The sequence below is a fragment of the Vigna umbellata genome, chromosome 8 (genome assembly GCF_029865625.1).
Source record: "Vigna umbellata cultivar VRB3 chromosome 8, Vumbellata_1.0, whole genome shotgun sequence".
Classification (NCBI taxonomy): Eukaryota; Viridiplantae; Streptophyta; class Magnoliopsida; order Fabales; family Fabaceae; genus Vigna; species Vigna umbellata.
Window position 1 is genome coordinate 41,990,886 of NC_142172.1, and position 24,147 is coordinate 42,015,032.

Genomic DNA, 24,147 nt, shown 5'->3' on the forward strand with positions numbered 1-24,147 from the left:
CCCATAATTGGACAATTTTGTAAAACAATACTTACACTTTAAATATATTCCAATAATTTTTAATCTTTAAAATATTACCTTATAAAAAAATGATTCAATTGAAATACATTAATTAATTATACAGTCTGTCAATTGACTTTGATACATTTAAAGGATATTTCTAGAAGAATGCAAAGTTTGTTGACAATGTACTAAGCACAAATCTCTAAAAGGTTTAGCAATAAAAACATGTTTATTTATTTATTTCATGGATAAATATTTACACAAATTTTCTACATATCTTAGAATCAGGAATTAACAAGGAATGAAACAATAGCACGCTTGCATTAATGCTTCTTCAGCTTCTGCGGTGATAGTCTGTTCGAGGGTTTGGCACGTAAAGTAATCGAGTCAATTGCTTGTTTCTAATTAAACATTTAATATTTTATTAGAAATAAGATAAATTTATAATATATATAAAGAATTTTTATTTCATAATTTTATTTTATAAAGTTGAATTAAAATTAATTGCATAAGATGGTAACGGAGGTATCTTAAATCTAGCAAGTTTTATTATTTGTTGTGTCTGTTATCTTTACACACTATTGAACTGATATTGAATTTCCATTAATATATATGTCAGGATGTAAAAGATGTGTTACAAATTTCAAGTTTATTACATGTAAATGGTAGAAACCTTAAATTTTAACGTAAAGCAAAATAGTTTTCAAATATAACACAGTAACGAACACCAACCTTCTTCTGAGTTTCAATAGTTATCCCTGTCTCATGGTTTTGACTTTTGATTGATCTGGTTGATAAACATAAACATAGTGATAATGATAGTGGAAACTACACTAAAGACCCTACAAATTATTCGAGAGATAATGCAGTAGTTGAAAATTAAAGCTCTTAGACCTTTTCCCGTGGGAAATGACATCTCCTGAGTCAACACCCTAATTCAAATCTTCAAACTTTAAAGCTGTGAAAAGCCAGCTATGGGCTCTATAAATATCAAAGGTGGAAGGAACCCTTCACAACACGCCAAAGGGTAGAAAACAGAAGCCAAACCCAACTTTACAAAAATGGGTAAGAGCAAAAACTCTGATGCTTTTTCTCTTCTCCTTCCCCTCCTCTTCTTCACTCTTGTCGGAACCTCTCATGCCGGCGGCATAGCCATCTACTGGGGCCAAAACGGCAACGAGGGCACCCTTTCCGAAGCATGTGCCACAGGGAGATACACTCACGTCAACATAGCTTTCCTCAACAAATTTGGCAATGGCCAAACCCCAGAAATGAACCTGGCTGGTCACTGCAACCCCGCGACCAATTCCTGCACAAAGTTCAGCGCTGAAATCAAGGACTGCCAAAGCAAAAACATCAAGGTGTTGCTTTCCATCGGTGGTGGCATTGGAAGCTACACTTTGGCTTCCGTTGAGGATGCAAGGAACGTTTCAACCTTCCTGTGGAACACTTTCTTGGGAGGCAAATCATCAACACGACCATTAGGTGATGCTGTGTTAGATGGCATAGATTTCGACATAGAACAAGGCTCAACAGAAAACTATGAGCACCTTGCACGTTTCCTTAAAGCGTATAGTGGCAAAGGGAAGAGGGTATACCTAGGTGCTGCCCCTCAGTGTCCAATTCCCGATAGGTTTTTGGGCACTGCCCTAGACACGGGCCTATTTGACTTTGTTTGGGTTCAGTTCTACAACAACCCTCCATGTCAGTATGCTGATGGGAACGTAACCAACCTTCTGAATTCTTGGAACCGTTGGACTAGTACAGTACCTGCTGGGAAGATATTCTTAGGGTTGCCGGCGGCTCCGGCAGCCGCTGGCAGCGGTTTCATCCCGGCCGATGTGTTGACGTCTCAGATCCTGCCGGTGATTAAGGAGTCACCAAAATATGGTGGGGTGATGCTGTGGTCAAGATTCTTTGATGTCCAGAACGGGTATAGTACTTCAATTATTGGAAGCGTGTGAAGTTGCAATTCGGCGGTGAATTTTTTATCTCCAAGTTGTGATTTGAAATGTAATAGATATAAGAAAAATAATAATGTTGTACTTTTGTGAAGTAGTTTATGTTGACCCGAGCCTTTTCTTAAATCACACTTCAATTCTTCAATTTACATTTATGTAATGTTTAGTTGAAAACATGCATCGGAGAGATTAAGCTGATGAAAACCACACAAAAAGAACATGTGAAGAAATTCTTACTGAAATATTCCTGTATGGCTGAGAGAGTTCCTATATCCAATTTCTGAGAGGTTATAATATATAACTTGAGGAATATGGTTTTCTAATGTAGGATGTAATATATATGTATGAGAATTTTTGGCATGAAAAAAGTAATTAATTGAATTGGAGGCTTTTAATCTCACCTAGTTGACTTTTCTGTTTGAAGTGCAAGATGAAGCTTTTAAATGTATTTCTAATATTATAGAATCAGTGCTTCTTCTTTTTTCCTAATTGAGAAAGATTTATGTATTCAGAAGTCTGATGAGTCGTTCCCCGATTGAAAGCAGGAAAGGGTAATTTTTATTAGAACTAATAATTTTTGTAACAAAACATTATATTTCACCTTTTACATTTACTAAAAGATCATTTTTCTACTTTTATATTTTAAAAACTAGTTTGAGCATAAATTCAAAACAGGCAGTAAAATAATTCTATTTTCCTAATATTTAAACTGTAGGTGGGATAATATAGTTTTCCGATTAAGGGAAATGGTGATTTTAAGAAGTCTATTCGCTGATGGTGAGAATGAAAACAGATGAAAAAGAAAGGAAGAAATGAGAAAATGACGAAAAAAAAAAGTCATTTTTGTTAGAAAAAACAATAATGTTATTTTTAATAATTATTTTATAATAAAAGATTTAAAGAATAAATAAAAAACACGTAGTATTATTGTGTGCACTAATCCACTTTGGTAGTTGATTACTTGTTCCGTACAGTATGTAACGAGAGGCCACGGCAGTAAGCCGCGACAACATAGGAGTGATAACCTTGTTAAGATTGCTCACCATGTGTTTGTTTCAGGGCCACTCATTCCGGTCGAGGATATATAGCAGTTGCACATGCAACCCTGTTTTGTTTGATGTCTTGATTCACCTCCACCACGTTTAAATATAAGGTGAACACAATTTTTTGGTTTGAAATTACAACTTGCAAAAGGGAGCATGTGAAATATTAGGAGGCTGCAAGATCATAGAGTTAATATTTAAAAGTAAATGTAAACATTCACTGACTTTCTTCATTTATCTTTTGTCTCATCTTACACTTTTTCTTTTTGTTTTTTCCCCTCTTTTTCTAAGTGGAAGTCTACCATAACTCATACTAATGCTTCCATCCAATCATTTGGGTGAAAAGATGCTTATATGTATGGGTGAAAAAGAAGTAAAATTTGGAATTCTGTTGGATTTCTTGTGTTAGTATTATTTTTTATTGTATTTTTAAATATATTTTAATATTTTAAAATATATTAAAACAAATTTCTCATGACATATTAAAATTAAGGTATTTTGAACAACACTAAAAATATAATAGATAATAACTTTTTCTTTTCAATACTCAAATTATTATTTAATCACCTCTCGAAAAATAGATAAAATAGAGAAAAATAATTATTTTAAAAATACTTTTTTTCATTATAGATTGTTCTAGTATCGTATTAATTATCTGATACTTGATGTTATGATATGCTTCGTTCATAAAGTATACTGTAGATTATTAAGCTATGTCATGAAATCGTAACACAATAATCTATAATAATAAATCTCATAGATCTCAAAAAACAGTTCGAAAAAGAATTGGCTAAAAAATCAGTGACGAACCAGGTTAATAAAAATCAACACCATTTCAACCTTTTTTCTTAATATATAATTTATAATTTTTTATTTATCCATTATAATATATTTGATCTGAATTTTATATTTATTTTTAATTATAAGGGCGTATGAAATTATGTTTATTTTAGTTTTTATTATTACAAAATAACGATACTATGATCTTTTTTTATATTATTTTATATACTATTTAATTCAAATAATGATTCTATTAATAATAAATATTTATCTTTAGTGACCAGATGATAAGTCTGGTATCTCCGGGTATGCAATCTTTTACCCCTAAAAGATCATTGACATATATGTCTTACAAAGGCACAGTAATTTTGGCATATAAAAACAATACCTACTATAAATTTTGTAATTTACTAATTTTCAAACAAATTTTCAAGAATTCCTGACGGTGAATAGAAAGAAAACTTACAATACACAATATCTAATTTTAAAATCATAGAAAGGGAACTTTAAAACCTAATTTAATCCTACATAATAGTTTTTGTAATGCAAGAATTGCATCCTTATATCTTGCTTACAAATACAATCAACATTCATCCTTCCAATTTCTTATCAAAATTCCAATGACTACCACTAAAATACGTCTAGTGTCTGCAATAAGATCACACAAAAAAAGGAGCACAGTAAAGCATAAGTGGAAAAAGAAGTGAAAAGCCTAGGCAACAACCAACAAAATGCAATTTGCATCAACCCGTTTCATTCTGTTTACACTGTTCGGACCTGAATATTGTGAGTGGATTGGGACCTCCATATGGGTTGTTTGCCACTTTGTACCAGTGCTACTTCTTCTCCTGCTTTCACCATTCCTTGCTTCTGCATATGGAAACAAAAAGAATGATCATAAGAAAACTAAATAAAAAGAAAAATTTACAACCCTGTGAACCCTTTTTGGCCTCAAAGAAACAGCCTCTTATATCCCCTAAACCAACATGTTGTAGGTCTAAGTTAAACTAGACTCAAATCCCTTAAAGATGACCAATAGAAAAAGTGATCAATAGAAAAAAATCCCATAAAAGATGACCAATCAAATTTCTCATTAGTCATCAATAAAGTTGGTAGTTAATATGAGCCTGTTTATATGCTTCTTATATAATATTTCAATCACTGAAGATATCCTCTGAATATTACCTGGAGCAGATCCAGGGCTCTTCTGAAAGTCTCTTCGGCATCTTCAGAAAATTTCATGTAAATTGGACATATTCCTTGATACAAGGCCAACCTTTGCTGTGTCCTCTTTCTGCATGGCCAGCAAAAATGAGGTCATGGTTTTCAATTGAATTATATACTCCAATATAAGAAATCAGATTCACATACATCCAATTAAGAAAATGAGAACAACTAATTATTAAGGAAATATAGTGATAAAGGACAAAAATAGAACAGAGAACCCCAAACAACTTGGGCACAGATGCAACCGGCTACTTCTGTTAGAAGAAACAACTTCTTAGTAACTTTTGAGAAGTTCTTTCAGAGGCAGGCAAAACGGATTTCCAAACTGGCTATAAATTAGTTTACTAACCACCTAGTACATTCTGTAACTTCAATAGTAAACTGTTTTTCGTATGGTCTAAAGAGACAAAGCGAAAAAGGAACTTACTGATCTGTAAATGCAAATATGGTGCCCGAAGGTCTGTAGTGACTCAAAAGGATAGCCATGAAGCCTGATCTAGTGAAGACAACAGTTGAGGTTCCAAGGGTATTAGACATTATGGTTGCATGGTATGCAAACATCTCACTCGTGTGGTTCTACTCAGCACAAAAACGATCACATGTCATTAGAACACAATGGTTAAAATTAAGTAGAGTCATTGAGTTTAAATTTCAAACCTTGAATACGTTGCCAATATTAGGTGGCAATTGACCACCAGTTATAGTGGCTTCTGTCCGTAATGCCACAGTGTGCATTACTTTCACAGCTTTTAGTGGGAACCTGCAATATAATGAATGTAGTTATTATAGTCACATTCAATGAATGTTACCTTTAGATTACTCTTCCAAGTCACTAAGTAGACTGCTACAAATGAAACCACATATTGACACTCCAGCATATAAAATCACAATATCAACTCTCAACTATAACACCATCAAAACCTAATTTTTCAAGGTAACACCAATTTGTTGTGATATCTTTCTTTCCTTAGTTAGAACTCCAATAGAAGAATATCAGGTGATTTGGACAATTCAAGACATAGAATTATTACTTACTTTCCATGAGCAGTTTCCCCAGAAAGCATTATTGCGTCAGAACCTTCTCTAACAGCAATTGCAATATCAGATACCTCAGCTCTGGTTGGTGTCGGGTGAACAATCATGCTTTCCAGCATATTTGTTGCCACAATAACGGCCTTTCCCATGCTTCGGCATATGCTGATTATCTCTTCCTGCATTACCAGGCATTATTGATGAAGAACTCAAATTCATGTCCAGTTTCGGAAGCAATATGTAATCATTTTCTTTAACATTAACTCATTTCAGTTTAAAAGGATTTTACCTGCAAAAGTGGAACTTCTTCAATAGGGAGCTCTGCACCAAGATCTCCTCTTGCAACCATGGCCTAAAAAGGATGCCAGAAGTAGACAGTTCAATATCAAGAAATACTAAACTAATGCTCCAAAAATGTAATCCACTACCTCTAAGCAAAACACTCAGTGTTGAAGATTTCTGTTTTTACAATATGGGCTAAATCATTCCTACTCCCAAAATGAAGAAATAGCCATAGTGAGAAAAAAATGTAAGGATTAGAATAGCACCCCATCAGATGCTGTAATAATTGAATGCAAGTTCGGTATAGAGTCTGCACTTTCAATTTTTACAATGACGTGTATATCAGCATCACAGCCTGCAGTGTTGAGTGGAAAATTTATCATATTTCAGAATAATTAGAGAAATTATTCGGATGGACTAACTAAAAAATTACAATTATCTTGAATATTTACTTTTCAAATAATTCTTCAGTTCATGAACTACTTGTGCATCCTTTACAAAAGAAACGGCATAGAAATCAACTTTGTTATCCACTCCAAATTTAATGTCATCCCAATCCTTCTCTGCAGAAAAACAACAAAAATATTATGTCTTTGGAAAATCAACATCACATCAATCCTCGTCCAGTGGCCAGAACCCATCCACATGGATAGCCATGTAGAAAGAGATAGACAAATATTTAAAAAATATATATGTCAAGAATGGAAATAGTAATCCGAAATCTAACCAGTTATGGAAGGCAGTGTTGCACTTTTTCCTCTAACATTCAAATGTCTCCTTGACTTGAGCTCTCCTCCATCAACAACTTCACATTTCACAGAATCCTCTGTCTTAGACTTCACCACCAAAGACATCATACCACCTACATCACACACGACGAGACACCATTGACTCAGTACTAACTCTTCGTGAGATAAATAGGCAAATACAGATATCGTCCACCAACAATTAAACATATAATAAGTGCGTTCGGAAAGTGACTTCAGCAGTTTATAAGCTACTTTATTTAGCTTATAAGCTTGTCTTGCACACAAGCTTATTCTGGTTAATTATACTTTATTTTCATAAGCCAACAGTTGGTTGACATACCATCAACAAGAAGCATGTCCCCCACTTCCACATCATTGACAAAATCATCATAGTTAACGCTAACACAATCTGCAGTTCCAACACCTCTCTGGATGGTAAAAGTGAATTCCTGCCCAGGTGTTAACACAATTGGTTGAGGCAAATCCCCACTCCTAACTTCAGGACCCTGAAAACAGAGAAAAATGAATTATCAGCTGACACAAAATCTAAACTGTAATCATAGAAATATGGTATGAACAAAGTATCCTTAAAAACAGCAGGAGATTGAAGGAGGAACTCAAGCATTACCTTGGTATCAAGCATAATTGCAATGGCATTGTCCTTGGATTGAGCGTTATATTCTTTAACCAAATCAATAACTTTCTGATGAGAAGCATGATCTCCATGAGACATATTCATACGGGCGACATTCATCCCAGCCTCAGCCAGCTTCCAGATCATTTCCCTGGTGTTGGTAGAAGGACCAATGGTGCAAACAATCTTTGTCTTCCTCCTAACCGTTGGTTTGGACCACATTCCAACCGCAGTGTCACCAAGTTGCTGCATCCCACGCAAGTGCTGCAATTCCTCCTCAATCTGTTCACCGCAACACTAAATGGGTTACAACTCAACCATTTTCGCAACTACCGGCCATTGCTTTATGAGAAACACTCACCATACACTCACGTTCTCTTCTATCTGATTTCCGCCCAATTTTCTTCTCATCCATATCGTCCTTTTCTATCCATCACTTACCATATTTATCACTTTTCTTACTTTAAAAAAATAAATAAATAAATACTCACCATAAACTCACTTTCTCTGGCATCTCACATAAACCCAATTTTCTTTTCATGTCTCTCTTCATTTTTAATGACATCATTTATCCACGTCAATCACTTACTCATACAATTTAGTTTTGAAATTTACTCAATTGCAAAACCTCGCTCTAAGTGAGTGTTCTTCCATTTCTATATACTATTTTGGCCATATACCTACTCATTGAATGGATCTCCAACCCTTTACCTCTCTACATTCTCTTCTTTCTTCCTATCTCTCTTCTTTCCACCCGAATCCACCACGCTTTTAGGTGGAAGTTTCTCATTACTCTACTTCCATTTCAGGTCTTTCCCTAAAAAATAACAAATTTTCTCACTTCCCCGTCATATATTTCTCAGCAACAGAGGGAAAATTACAGCGTGAGAGAAAAAAGGCACAAACCTTTAAATCATCCGCGGCTGATACGGGGACAACTTCAGCGGGTGCAGATTTCCTCGCATTGACGCGGCAACTGGGGGAGCGAACTTTGGAGCGGTTGTTCCTTTGTTGTGGTAACACTTTGGAAGCAAAAGTTGGAGGCTTCAACGATGTTGGCGGCCTGTGGTGTACAGACCCTGAGGTGGGGTGCGTGAGGGAGGAGTGAATGGATCGTGTAGCAACAACCTGAGACATATTTGCAGAGAGAGAGGGTAATAGAGTGTGTGAAGAAGGTATGGAGGATAAAAGGGTGCAGAAGAAGAAGGTGCAATTAAAGGATTGGAGAAATCGCCGTTGTATTGGGCAGAGGTAGACAGGTATATAGTGGGAGGGCCGATAACATGACAGAAGACATAAAACACATATTCGATATTATCGAATTGACCACTATCGTGCTGTGTCTGCTCCCATAAACTAAACACACTTTTGAAAGCGAGTAATCTAAGTGCTGTTCTTATTATTCTAACTTCTATTTTTAGACGCTCGTGTGATTCATTACTACTGATAACGGTTTTCTTTGTGTATTTCATAAACTGTTATTACAACTAACCAGCGGGTGTTTTTACTTCCATCACCACGTCTTGTTCCCTTCAGATTTTTTTTACTATTTTACCTCTTCGTAAAATTTTATCTTTAGGATTATTATTTTTTAATTTTATTCATTAAAGAATTATCAAGCAGTGTGTGCGTATTCGAATAAATCTTAAAATAAAATCCTGAAATAAAAAAAGATTAACTTTAAACGCCGTTTTACCTTAAACGGATGTTGACATCGCTTGAAGGATGTCACTTCCGTTTAAAGTTAACCTCTTTTATTTTAGGGTTTGTTTTATTAATTTATTCTTTATTTTGATTTATTATTTTTAAATATATTTTTGATGTATTTTAATAATGTATATTTATATTAGTTTATATTTATAGTTTTGTATTTTGGACGTTATATATAATTAGTTTTTAAGCGTAATGATTTTGTAAAATATATATTTTTTATATATGATTTTTGTATCTTTTAATTCTTTAACAATTTTATAATTATATAAAAAACAACTACCTTTTAAAAATATATATAATAAAAGGTAATAATTATGGTAGTGAACCAAACTACCTTTTATTTTTTTTTATTTTAAATTAATTTTTTTAATAGGGATTTTTTTTAACCTAAAACTTGGTACACTTTGCTAAAATATACCAATTAAAAGAACTCTTTTCGTAAATTAGCAAACCTCATATATATATATATATATATATATATATATATATATATATATATATATATATATATAAAAGTGTAATTGTTATATATAATAAATAAATGTGATATTGAAATAAAAAGTTTAGTAATTTAAAAAATAATTATATTATTATGTTGTAACATATATTAAAATATTTTTATATATACATTTTTTAATATTAAGATGTATAATAATAATTAAATTGATGCATAATTGTCAATTTAAGGAATTGTTTTAGACAAAGTTTAGATAAATGATTAATTGAAATTGAAATAGATATTTGTTGTGGTTAGAAATTAAATATCATTTAAATGTAATAATTATCAAATGTTGAGTTAGTATAATTGTTATAATGTATAATGCAACTGTTATACTAAATATTAAAACAATGACAAAATGGATATAAGAAGTTGTTACAAAATTGAAGTTTAAATTTAGAATGTTAATGCATGAACTTAAAACGTGATGAAGATGTTATATTTTTTCAACTACATTGCATCATATTTACAATTATATATTTGATAATATGGTAGTTGTGAACGTTGTATTTGAGAAAATCAGTTCTATATAGTTACGGTTGTTATTAGCAAAACAATAATAAAAAATAATAATGTATTTTGTAAGTATTGGGCTATTGTGTTTTTAATTGATATTTGATATTTTTAGATATTTAACAGTTTTTGTAAATAGTATGATATAATAATAATAAATAAGTTGGTATATGATTGAGATATACAAAATTATTTGAGTAACATGAAAATAAATAATTAAATTAAGGCTTAAACAATGGTGATTTCTAATTTTATTTTTATTTGATTTGTTCATCTATTTTCTTTTTACATTTAATAATGTCTAATTTTTGTGAACTTGATCTTTTAGATAACGACGTTTGAATAATTAATTGAAGATGAATAATGAGTATCGCTTATCATTTTGTAGTTTTTTTAATTAAAAAAATAGTTATGTATACAATATTATATTCCATATCACGTTTTAAGTTGTGTGAGTATCATATATCAAGTTAATATTAATATTATGTGTTATTGTAGTGTTTTATATTCAACTCAACTCAATTTTAATTTTCTTTTATTTTAAATTTTAGAAGGAAATTTTTTTATTGTTTTTAAAATTAAAGAAAATTTCTTCATTGTTTTTCTAAATTAGAAGGAATTTTTTTATTTTTAAAATAAGAAAAAAAATTCTTCATTATTTTTAAATTAGAAGGAAAATTCTTTTGTTTCATTATTTTTTAAATTATAAGAAAAATTATTCAATACTTTTAAAATAAAAAAAATTATTGTTTTTAAAATTAGAAGAATTTTTATTACTATTTTAAAACCAACTCTAACCCTGTTTTTTATTTTTTACATATAGCAAACAATTATATTTCAATAATATAATTAAAGTTGATTTAAAAATAATTAAAAAAATATGTAATAAAAAATTAAATATAACATTTATATAAAAATTAAGTTTGATCACATGATAACAATGACACTGTAATAAATAACATAACTCAATCCACTTTAAAATTACAATCAACTTAGTATAAATATAAAAATATATTAAAATTTTAGATAATATCAATCTCTAATTTTATATCAAAGATTAAAAACTAAAAATATATTTAAAACATATATCCTCGATGTTTCTTTCTTACATATATATTCTGTTTATTTCCTTTTACATGACTACACTGCTTAAGAATATCTGTTTCAAATCGCAACAACTCTTCCCACATCCCTTTCTTTTTCTTTTTGTCATAAATATGATAATTTAAAATTATGCCTTATTTAAAGTGATTTTTTATGGATGAATCATTCTGAAATATATTTCCAAATTTAAAAATTCATTTTGGATTAGTCCATAATACACTTACAAGAATATTATATTTAAATTACTCTTGATAATATTAAATGAATATTTCTATTAATAAATACAATACAATTAATGTAGATCATAAAGAAAAGACATTCATATGAAAATAATCTCTATTAGATTAAATTATTTTGATTGGTCTTCATTTTATCGGTACTTCCATCTCGCATTAATATATTTAGTGAGAAAATTATGATATTTTCATTAAAATATTTCAACTACTCTTAATAATATTAAAGAACTATATTTTTATATTAAATACAATGATTCTAAAAAAAATTCATATTTTATTATTATTGTAATTAATAATATTATATTTAAATACATTATATTTAAAGTGTTCGGTAATAGTAGTTTAAAGGTGCTGGGAGGTGAACTGATTAAACAAATCTTAGTAATGCCTTAAGCCCCAATAGGATATATGATCCATAATTTTAAATGCCAATAGTCTCAAAATGGGTGGAATAATGCCTTTCAACTTGAATTTTTATGAGACAACAAGTTGTTTATGACGCAATGATTCCATAAACCTCTTTTACAATACATTGTATGTTCACACCCTTATTATTTCTTACTATTACCATCACACAATCTAAACTATTATTATTATTATTATTATTGAAGTTTATGCATTACTTAATTTTATTCTTATCTATATGAGTTAATTTTTGTGTCATGCATAATTACAATCTGAGACATGTGGAGATATTTCATTTTCAACACATGATACATAACAAGTTAATTAATCTTTATTATAGATGTATTGAACCTTTCAAGAAAGGTATGATGTTTACAGTTTTGAAAAGAAAGTTTCAGGACGAATTTAAAACTATTTAGACCACTCATTCTATAATGACAAATTTTATTTATGAAGTCATTCAGAATAAAAATTAAGACAATTTGAATTTAATTCATATTATATTTTTACAATGCATTGTGCAATCTCATTGTGATTATATTTTTTTCATATGGAACATGTAATCCTTGAATATTTCTAATACATTATGAATAACTAGAAAGTGTAAGAATTTTAAAAGTCGTTTTTATTAAATTTATTGAAATGGAAGGGTGCAGAAAGCAGTTATGGAGATGCCGACAGAAAAGGCCAGTTGGCAAAGAACCGTAATAGCCCTTTACTAAAGCCCACGACAAAAATACTAACGAAAATAAACGACATCGTTTTCTTCTGTTAGAAAACTAAGTTAAAGCCAACGGTACAGAAACAAAAAAGTTAAACGACACCGCTTTCTTGCCTACGCTCAAAAGCGCGGGAAGTTTTTCCGCCATTCTTCTATTAAATACTACTCAACTCAACTCAGACCTTGTTTTAGATCCCGAAACTGCACAGTTCTGCAATTCCGTCATCACCATGGACACCGAAGGCTTATCAGTAATCTGCTCCGGCCTCGGAACCGTCGAAGAGGACGATGAAGGCAATCGAGTTGGCTTTACCAAAGGCGAACACTGTCTTGGTACGATTCTCTTGCATTTTCAATATCCCCTTTTCATTTCCTTTTTTTTTTTTCACATGATTTCGATTTGATGACACTTTTCGGTTCCTCACTGCTCACACTTGTTATCAATTACCAGATAACCTGAAAGATTTGCTGCGGTTTCTTAGGCGCGACGATCCCCAAACGCGCGATGTCTTCAAGCAAGTTTGCAAATGGAACATAGTTTCTAAGTATTTGATACCCACCATCGAGATTTATCACGAAGATCGCAACTTGCTTCTGAATTCAGGTTTTCCTTATGCACACACACACACGTATCTTGAATTTGTCGATTCAAGCGTGTTTGGGTTTTGATTCATCTGTAGTTGTTTTGTTTTTCTTCAGTAAAGGTACTGGTGTTTCTTACGATGCCGGTTGAGCCTTCTTCCACGGATATACCTCAACAGTTGGAGTATCTGTGGGGTTTGAAGTCTGCTGTGACGAACAGTGATGTCGCTGCAATGATAGTTTCGTTTCTAGAGAGGCCGCTTGAGAATCTTGAACGGTGAGTGGCTGCAAACTGCAATTTGTTTTTCGGTGTATCGAGTGCGAATGGAAAAAAGTGCTTATGTGTGTGTTTTAAATTGTTTGTGTACAGCGACGCATTTAGCGAGGATGATTGGAAACTAGTCCAGCTTGTGCTTACATTATTTAGAAATATTCTTGCTGTTCAAGAAATTCCGTTGCACCAGAAGTCAGGGGGACTAGCGTGTCAGTTTCTATCTCTGAGAGACCAGTTTCTGGAGCTTTTATTTCGCGAGAATGTAATGGATATAATCTTGGTTATTACTCAATATGTTGGTGGTTCTAATGCTTATCTCCGTCAAGATAACTTGCTTCTACTAGAAATTTTCCATTACATTTTCATGGGTCAGGACCCGGAGTTAATTATTAGGGCACATTCGAAGGGATCAAAGGTTAGTCCTCATAGTGACTAATGTCTTTTCTTGCCAAGCTCGTTAGGAGCATCTTATTTACATTATTCTTTTCTGAATGTGCTTTGCTAACATTACTCGCATAGTAAATGTGTTAAGATCTCCTCATTCTATCTTCTCCAATATAGTGCTTTTATTTTGTTAGGTCAATTACATTTTGTAAAATCCTTTTTAGGCAGATGAAGATCCCCAGGCTTCTCTTAATAGTCTCCACCAGTTCATCTTGGAGGAGGAAAAGAATAGAAAAAATAGTAGTAAGATCAAAAATCTTAGTAGACATTCGCAATTCAGTGGAACATTTTCTCGGCTTACAATGGTAATACTTTTTGACCCTGCATGTGCTTTTATGTGGGTGGACTTGAGTGATAATTGCTCTCTATTTGGTAGGATGGTTCTAAGGCAGTGGTTAAAGGAAATCCTAATTCTTCTCATAATGTGCTGCTTAAAGCACACAATGTCACTCGGGGTCCTACTAAAAGAATTGCGTGGGATCATCCAAGGTTGCCTTCAACAAAGGATAAGATATTGGAGTTGCTTCACGGATTTGTGAATCAGTTGCTTTCTGGGGGATACAATGGTAAGCCTTTTGTTCTCAGATAATTTGTATTATTTGCAAATATATTTATTTATTTTGGTTTCAACCTGTAAAGTGAAAAGTAATCCCACAGCAATTTGAACCTGTATCAGTTTTGATGCAATCCATCCGTGAAGACATCGCAAAGGAACATCCCTCAATTCAAAGAAGTGATGTTGTTGTTTTCTTTCAAGTGGCTGAATTTGTCATTGCGTTTCAGTTTTACAAATGTTCAGCTTCTAAGGTGAGAGTGATAGTATGAGAATTTCATATCTCTTCTCTTGACCTCTTTCAAGCTGCAATACTTAACATTGTCCCCTTTATTAGAGGTATTAAATGCAAATTTTTAAGAATTCATGGTCTAAATAGGAACAATTACTGATTAATCTGAAGGTTGGAATTTTATAGATTCTCCTTACATATTTAGTTGTTTTATAGTTACTTAGAAATTAGCATGAAGCATAAGTAGTTGTAATTTTAGTTTCTCAACCCATGTCGAAGCAAACTTTTCCTGTAATGATTTTGTTTGTAGGCCTTACAATTTATGGCACATTATGGCTATCTTTTAGTGAATAGTAAGCGATAATGACTACTATTTATATACACATCACAATCAAAGAAATAACAAAAGGATAAAAAAGTTGATTTCTTTACTTGAATTTTCTGGGTTTATTATTTTTTGACCTTTGATTCATCAAGGTGCAAATAGCTAGTCATTACTCACGTGCAAAATGATAAGCTGGCAAATAAAAAAATTTTGGCTGGACAAATGGAAATGAACAAAATATCAAATAAAATTAGGCAATAAGTAACAGCATCTGTTGTTCTCATTTTTGTGAGTTATTACTTTCTGCTTTATTTGTAAATAGCATACCTGTGATTTTTCAATCTACGACTGAGAAATGGTGTCATTCTCATACATGTTCTCGTCTTCATTAAACCAAGGAGGGAGGAGACACATTTGAGAATTTTGGTGATAAAGATGCAGTTACCTCAGATTTCAGTGGTCAAATTTGTGGTCCAATTGCAGCATCCTTGAATGAGGCAATGTTTCAAATGGTCATTTCACAGTGGCGGAATGCCTATGATGGTCTAAAGGAAACAAATGACCACCAGTTTCTATCTGCAGCTGGTTCTCTTTTGAAAAACATGGTAATATGAACTACAAAATATTAAAATGTTCTGTTTTTTTTTTTCATGTTACTACATCAACTTCTACGCTCTTTTATATTCGTGCTCTCTTTTTTAGCTAAGGTTCTTAGGACTGTAAATATATCTTAAAGCTAGATCACTTCTACAAACGGTTTTGCTTTATCAATCACCATCTCATTCCATTTTTCTTGGCATTCCATGGCTCCCACTTTTATCTATTATTGTTTTTAATAAATTTACAAGTCATGGCATTTCTGCAAGAATGACTTCAATAACTCCATTCCTGTGCATAACCTTATTAAATGTTTACTAATTTCTGTTTTTTTATTTTTCAGATTCGCATGCTGGATTTGATACTTAAATTGTTGCCTGAAGACTCAAAGGAGCCACAAACAGCTCGTATCCTTCTGTACAAGTTAACTTATGATCAGACCGAGGAAGGGATGACACAATTCCTATTGAATTTGATGAAAACTTTTGACACCCACAAGCAACCAAAAAGGTTTGACCTCGTTATTCTATAAAAAACAAATTCACATTCATTAATTATGAACATATATGGACTTCTTTTTTTGGCTCCTAAACTTGTTTCTTAGCGGCTTTCTGGTCCTAAAATGCTATTCAAGGGACATCTGTTAATCACTCACTAGTTGTCTTTTTAGTTCATACATCATGCAAAAATTGACACATTACGTATTGGTGAATGCGTCAATTGGTAGAAAGCTAAGTATGCCAAGCAGCATTGTGATAGACAGTGGAAAAGTGTTTCTGTCCAACTAAATAAATTTCTCTTTTTGCAATCAGCTTAAATAATATGTACTTTTCAATTCAAAAGCGGTGTGCAAAATTGTCTATTATGGGAGGAATCCAATTGTCTTCATACGTGAGTTCAATGATAATAGGGATTTTATGCATGTCTTTGTTGTGAGCTTGTGTATAACCCCATGGTTCTTTCTTTACTGACATATTTATGAATTCTGTTTCCTTTCAGTGATCTTTCAGATTTGGTAGAAATCATTCATAAGGTTGTAAAGCTGATGGATAGTCTTCAGTCTCGAGGAACATTGAGGGTAAGCTGAAACTTGTGTCTGACTGTCAAGAGTTAGTTATATTTGAAATAAATCACTGAGATCAGAACAAACAAGGAAAGATGCCTGTAACCACTTTAACACAAATGCTTAGCAATTGAATTTCATATGCAATACCTCCCTTGTTTATATTGATTCAAATTTCACATTTAAATGTAATAGCTTTTTTGCTTCCGTGAGCTTTGTTAGAGATGAATAAAGCTGATAACGAGCCTTCACTAATAGCTCAAATTTTTAGTATTTTGACATTAATAATGTAATATGTGGGTTTGTAAAAAATCTATTGCAGAGCATACTGTCCAAAAAATTTACTACATTTTGATATCTTTTTCTATTTTATATCTTCTAATTCAAGGTGTCGAGAAAATCAAGGAAAGTGAAAAAGAAAAAAATTCCAGAAGGAACGGAATCAGGGGACAAACTGACTGGAGATAATTCTTGCATTCAAAATGAAACGGGCATCTCAACTGTCAATCAATCAGCAGAAAATGAGCTACTGCAGGAATGTCTACCAAATCCAAATCCAAATCCCACCGGGGAGGATGTTGCCCTTGATGATAATGAACATGAAAAACATGTTCAAGAAGATGAGAACCCCCAAGTTGAGTTGGAACCAATGGAAGCCACGTATCCTGAACATGTTAATGAGGACATGTTGGATGGTACTAATGATTATTCTGAAGATGAGCAACTAAATGCAATTAATGAAGTTGATTTCAAGGTTTCAACGCTTGTCTCTGCCTTTGCAAATCATAGTATCATTCAGAAATTGTGCTGGTTGCTCAAGTTTTATAAGAGCAATTCCCTTGCTACAAATCATTACATAATAAGCATGTTGCGGAGAATAAGTGATGATCTTGAACTCCAACCTATGTTTTACCAGGTAAAGTCCAGCAAGCATTCCATCTTCAATGAGGTTGTAGTTTTTGAAAATGGTTCTGAATAATATTTATTGATCTTGTTGACATACTATTGCAGTTATCGCTGCTCACAACATTTTATGACATCCTGGTTGAACAAAAGTCATCTCCCTGCCAGGAATATGCAGATATAGTTGATTTCCTGAATTGTTTGGTCAGAAATATGCTAAAGAAAATGAAAAAACAACCCCTCTTGTTTGTAGAAGTCCTTTTCTGGAAGACTCGAAGGGAATGTCATTACATGAATGCTGAATATTTGTTGAGCGAGCTTGGTCATTTGAAGAAAGAAAGTACCAAGTGGAATAACACTGCACAAGATGAAAAAGTTGGTCTATCCCCAGCGAAGGTGTGGACTCGTAGAAGCATAGCTGATGCACTTGGTGAGGACGAGGCTGATGTTTTGATTACTCATGGCTCAGGATATAAAAAACTTGGTGAGGATGACGCTGATGTTTTGATTACTCATGACTCAGGATATCAAAAGTAAGATAAATATCTCAAACCTTGGTTGTGAGCTTGTTGCCTTAGATTTTGAACTTTCTATATGTTTTGGGAAATATGTTGGCGGCACTGAGATGACCATATTTAGTAGTGGTACCAATTTTCAAATTAGGCTTGTTGCTTGATTGGTTCATAATAGATCAAGATAAAGATAGATATACTGCGAAGAATAATCTGTACTTTTGAAAGAGAGGGAAAAATAGACGGAAGAGATACTAGAACTTTGTAATTGAACTACATAATGAATAGAGCCTATTTTATGTAAGTTAATAACAATAAAATACAAATAATTATTGGAAACTTTATTCCTATACAATGATATGCGATTAAATCAAATTAATCAGATACCTCTGCTATAATTATAAAGTTTTTAATTATTTAAGAAAATAAGTAATAAAATGTAGAAGAGTTCCTATGAGATAACATACGATGCTATAAAATATTCTATGATGTTACCGTTGAGTATTTCCCACATTTTCTAACTGAGACTACTCTCGTTTTCTTTTGGTGCTAATGGAAAAGATGATCATAAGTATGTTCGCAACTTTTCATCAATTTTTTTTGAGATTTTGTAGTTTCTGATTCCTGGTTCACTTGGATTAACAGTGGGGAGGAGCAATTAATGGAAGATTATTCTCAAATAGTTCCACGGAGAAGGAAAAAACTTATTCTTGATGGCGATTTGGAAGGACAAGTTAAGAATCTCTATGAAAAGTAGGTTTAATCAGACCAAACCTTTGTGTGAACTTTGGAACATAGTTTAATGTAGAGCCTTGTCAGAAAGAAGTTCACTTTTATTTCGTTAATTTTTTTACATCATCTGTGCAAACATACTTGGAGGAGAAAGCATGATGGATTAATTCATAGCCTTTTAACTCTCTCTCTCTCTCTCTCTCTTGCATATGGATTTTAGTCTTTCTTTTCACCAACGGTTCTTGCTTTGATTATTTTAGATTCAAAGATGACCGACATTGCAGTCGGCGTATAGCTGAAGTGTTAGATCCAGATGGTAAAATTTCGCCTGCTCAAATTTCCAATACGTTAAAAAGGTTAGGTCTAACAGTTGCACGTAGGAGAAGGATTGGTGATAATAATGCTGAAGGACCTTTGTCTACTAGCCCCAATCAATTAGATGCTGAGACAACAGTGGGAGATACCAATCATAAATCAGTGAATCTCGAAAGAAGCCAGTTAGTTCAACACCTGTATGTTTATATTGAACTATGATGCTTATTAAGTATTACTGGCATTTTTTTTTTCTATTAAATTTCTGTTTCCTCCTAGAAGTGAAACGTTGTCACTATTCTTCATCCTAATTCAACAATTTTTTAACATACATTCGGATGCATCGAATAGATTAAGGTGGTCTCTGAATTTGAGTTCAATTTCATATATACAGGCAAAAAAAGAAGAGACTCCGTGCTTTCAATGAAGATCAGGAAGCTCTGTTAAAAGTTCTGTATGAGCAGTGAGTACTACTTGGTTGCCTTGCATTTGGTCTCTCTCAGTATCTAACTGAGAATGGTTGAACGGATAGTAGTTAATATGTTTTTTGAATTTTCTATATTGTTTGCTGAGGATGACAAATAGCAGAGAAATTGAACATATGAGTTTATTAGGTTGTTATTTCTGCAGATTCAAGGACCATAGAAGATGTAGTTACATGATAGCCAATGCACTTGATGAGGATGGTAAATTCACTCCTGCCCAAGTCTCTCGAAAACTTAAGCAGCTTGGTTTATCACTACCTCAGAAGAAGAGTTCTAGAGGCAAAAAGCACCAAAACGGTGTAGATGTCATGGATAGTTCAAATGATAGGATGGATGAATCTGAAGATGAGACATTGGTATCATTGGTAAAAAGGTAACTTTGTGTTTGCGGTTTTGGTCATGTAGTTCTACAAAGCTGAGGCATTGACTTCTTCATGTTTGCAAAATAACATTCACTCATTGGCATATGTAACTTCCAGAAGGCCATGGACCATTTTAATGGATACACTGTTCAAATTTTATACATAAATATATGCTTCAGCCGAATTTTAGTACTTTGCCAAATGCAATTTTTTTGCTGCTCGGATGAATGAGTCTCTTCTAGCTCTTTGGTCTAACTAATTGTTCCATGTTTATGATTTTAGGAAGAAAGTCGACAACGACAATGTATCAAGGGGACAATCACATGGGCAAACCAGCGAGGATAAATTGTCAACACATGATTTGGATGACGAAACGCTCAGCTCTGTTATCAAGTAATGTTCATTTGCCTTTCCATTTGTACGATCACTAGTTTACTAATCAATGATATCATAAATGATATAAGGAATTTAGTTTAACCTGTTGATTCTGTTGGCTCCTGATTCGATATGCTTTGATGGATTTGTCTAGTATATGAACAATATTGTTTCATTTGGATATAACTATATTTTATTTAATTTAGGAAGAAAATAAATAGCAAGGTATCAGCTGAGAAATTGCTTGCACCTATCAGTGAGGATACATCATCAAGAGATGATTCGGATGACGAAATGCTCAGCTCTGTTATCAAGTAACGTTCATTTGCCTTTTCGTTTGTACGATCACTAGTTTACTAATCAATGATATCATAAATGATGTCAGGAATTTAGTTTAACCTATTGATTCTGCTGGCTCCTTATGCTTTAACTAGAAAAAATTATGGATTTGTCTAGTATATCAACAATTTTGTTTCATTTGGATATAACTATCTTTTATTTAATATAGGAAGAAAATAAATAGCAAGGTATCAGCTGAGAAATTGCTTGCACCTATCAGTGAGGATACATCATCAAGAGAGGATTCTGATGATGAAATACTCGACTCTGTTCTCAAGTAAATATTCCATGTTTCAACTTTTCTTTTCTTGGATACAATTGATCAATGATAGGGACACAAATTTGTATATCTGGAATTTAGTTTGAACTGTGTTTTTTTTTATATGTGAAATCTTGTTACAATGGTAGTTAAGTTTGTATCTAAGGAAAGATTCCTTTCTCTTGTTAATTTCTTAAAATCAATTACCCATTTATACAACTCTTAACCACTTCTAATTTTAGTTGTCATATTCCGGCACCATTCTTAGCATATTTAACTTTCTTTATGTTCTTATCGGTTCAGTTTCTGGATGTAGAAGAACTGAACGATCCTTTCTTAAATCAAAGCAAGATGAGCTTGAAAATAGTTCCTTAAAATCAATCACACACTGTATACAACAACTTTTAACCACTTGTAGTTTAACTTGTCATATTCCGGCACCATTACCATATTTGATTTTGTTTATGTTCTTATTGGTGCCATTTATGGATGTAGAAGAACTGGAAGATCCTTTCCTAAACCAAAGCAGGACGAGCTTGAAAATACCCAAGTTGATGATCACCTTAATGGAGACATATCAGAGGTTATCGAAATGTATGTCTTTGTACTCGGTATCATTTTTATTTTTGGTAATATTTTATTCAGTGTACAGTGATAGCAATGGGATTCATTTTTGCTAATATGGTCTAATATCACATTTTTGCCACTTAGTGGGAAAAGACATTTTGTTGCAATGGACACTTTTGCTTGTTTGGTGATTTTGGGCTTACAATTGAGTTAATTATAATTTATTTTTGGGTATTTAGCCTATTTGTTGAAATGTAAATTGTTGTAACATTTGTAGTTATTAAGATGTAAATAAGAAACAATGGGTGTTTCTCCTAAATTATTGGCCTTATAGAAACTACAAGGATACATCTCTTGCCTCTGCATTTAAAAAAATACCAAGTTAAATAGTAGAAGTCAGTGTTTTGTGCATTGTAGTTAGAGATATTAGGTATTTTAATAGTGTAATTATAGGAATCAGATAGAGATTTATGGAGAAGAAGAGCATTTATGTTTTTCTTGCTGATCTCCATTTTAAATCTTCTATTTTTTTTTTTTGTGATATAATGGTTATAAAAAGTAACTTGTCTTTAGCTGTTGGTCTATGTTTTGTAATATAATGGTCATTAAGAGTAACTCGTCAATGGCTGTTAGTCTAAGGGAAAAAAAGGTTGAGATTAATTTGCGAGAATGTTGATGCTATGTGAAGAAAGTTAGGGACATAAAATAGATTACATAGATGTGTATGTCAAGGTCTCAGTGAATTGAATTTGAATTGGCAGGGAAGATGCTGATTCCATGAATTCCTCCCAAGTAGAATATCAGCAAATGGACGACTTAGCAGATTCAGAGGATGATGTGGATGTCAGTGCATTTTCGGACAATGTGAGATCCAGAAGGAAGCTTAGAATGGTGATTGATCCCGAGGACGATGACTGAAGGGATACAGGTTTCTTTATTTTTGCAAATATTTTCTTTATTTTTGCAAATATTTTTGTACTTAACCGACTATGTAAAGCTTGGACCCTTGTAAAAATAGAATTCCATCTCCTAAGGTTTCTCCAAATTCGTCTACTCCCATGAATTAACTTCTACTTTTTGCTGACAACTTAATTCAAGATATGCGTAAAAATTGTCTCATTTTATGAATTCAGAATTATATTACTCACATAAATATGAACCTTTGTTTTTCTATCTGAGACTAAAACATCCGTTCCATAAACATAATTTCTGGCTTGTAGTTCTTACCCAACGATTCTTAAATCCTACTTCAAGGTGGTCCCTAAACCTGGCACTCTTTTCTGTTGCAGGATTTGATGTAACATTAAGATTGAACTAAGTGTTTGTATCACGGACTTAATTATACTATTTGTGAATAGTTATATTCGTGTGATTGCTGTTACTGGTAGTGTTATTCTTATTAAATATATTTTATAAACATGTTATTTTTATAATTTTTTAAATTTATTTTAATTCAAAATAAAAATATTTAAAATGGTAATAAAAAGTTTGAAAGTTATTTTATAATTTGTTTTTTTATTTTGACAGGATCACAGGATTCTTAGCACATTAGAATTCAAAGGAAAAGATTTATAGTATAAATTCCTTAATAAAAGTCAGATTTAAGAATATTTTTTTTCATAACTTTAATCATAAAGTTATAATATTAGCATGCAGAATTTTAGAGACAACTTAGTAAATTTGAAATAAACTTGTTAAGCGCAGTTTTTTGGGCCAACACGCAGAAACGGTGAAACAGTGGTTTAGTGAAAGCTATTTCTCAAGTGGGTTTGAATTAGTTGTTATAAAAAGCGATATTTTATAGGACCATCACCATTTCTTAATAATAGGGTATAAAGATAATTTTGTTATTATATTATTTAGAGGTAATAAGATAATATATAAATGGTTGGAAACATTTCAAATTATCAACATAGTCGTCATCTCATGTTTGAGTAAATATGGTTTGAGGTGGAGATAAGTTTAAGCCTAAAGATCCATTAAATTTCTCCATCCATGGAAATGCCAATTCGCTTAGTTTAACAAACCCAATTCTCTATCTGTAGTTATATTTATACTCCATTTTTTTAAATAGTATTTCCTTATAAATAAATATAATATTCTATTTGTATATTGTTATAGATATGATACTCCATTTTTAATTTTTTTTGGACAATCTTTTTTAACTATTTAGTAATGCATTCTGCAAATTTTACCATATATCCAAACTTATTTTATTTACATTCTCTTTTATTTTCTCTTTAAAATATTGAAATCGTTTCTTATATTTTCTTTAATCCAAGAATGCAATTTAACAGTCTATAACAATCTCTAAGATGGAGACTAGATA

The 24,147-nt window shown here is 32.2% G+C and overlaps 3 protein-coding genes across 4 annotated transcripts; 2 read left to right on the forward strand and 1 right to left on the reverse strand.

Moving 5' to 3' along the window:
* The first annotated feature begins 802 nt into the window (after positions 1 to 802).
* LOC124835538 (hevamine-A) lies at positions 803 to 2,090 on the forward strand. The gene has a single exon (XM_047310479.2). It carries the CDS (start codon positions 1,065 to 1,067, stop codon positions 1,965 to 1,967), a length of 903 nt encoding a protein of 300 aa, XP_047166435.1. The 5' UTR covers positions 803 to 1,064; the 3' UTR covers positions 1,968 to 2,090.
* Positions 2,091 to 4,266: 2,176 nt separating this feature from the next.
* LOC124835547 (plastidial pyruvate kinase 2) lies at positions 4,267 to 9,079 on the reverse strand. Its single transcript, XM_047310488.2, has 12 exons — positions 8,618 to 9,079; positions 7,706 to 7,993; positions 7,418 to 7,583; positions 7,056 to 7,190; positions 6,781 to 6,891; positions 6,595 to 6,683; positions 6,336 to 6,398; positions 6,050 to 6,225; positions 5,672 to 5,774; positions 5,442 to 5,590; positions 4,973 to 5,081; positions 4,267 to 4,657 (listed from the first exon to the last, which is right to left on the reverse strand). The coding sequence occupies exons 1-12, from the start codon at positions 8,846 to 8,848 to the stop codon at positions 4,550 to 4,552; spliced, it is 1,728 nt and encodes a 575-aa protein (XP_047166444.1). The 5' UTR covers positions 8,849 to 9,079; the 3' UTR covers positions 4,267 to 4,549.
* Positions 9,080 to 13,077: 3,998 nt separating this feature from the next.
* ATIM (timeless family protein) lies at positions 13,078 to 22,871 on the forward strand. 2 transcript variants are annotated; one of them, XM_088096602.1, is made up of 21 exons: positions 13,078 to 13,235; positions 13,354 to 13,506; positions 13,602 to 13,761; positions 13,855 to 14,173; positions 14,367 to 14,507; positions 14,579 to 14,768; positions 14,879 to 15,009; positions 15,711 to 15,917; positions 16,253 to 16,419; positions 16,909 to 16,987; positions 17,361 to 17,888; positions 17,984 to 18,408; positions 19,033 to 19,140; positions 19,380 to 19,631; positions 19,826 to 19,894; positions 20,062 to 20,289; positions 20,561 to 20,671; positions 20,860 to 20,967; positions 21,162 to 21,269; positions 21,747 to 21,845; positions 22,580 to 22,871. In XM_088096602.1, exons 1-21 carry the CDS (start codon positions 13,133 to 13,135, stop codon positions 22,734 to 22,736), a joined length of 3,843 nt encoding a protein of 1,280 aa, XP_087952728.1. In that variant the 5' UTR covers positions 13,078 to 13,132; the 3' UTR covers positions 22,737 to 22,871. The 2 variants fall into 2 exon arrangements, with proteins under 2 accessions (XP_087952728.1, XP_087952729.1); XM_088096603.1 differs by having other exon boundaries at positions 15,714 to 15,917.
* Positions 22,872 to 24,147: the final 1,276 nt, after the last annotated feature.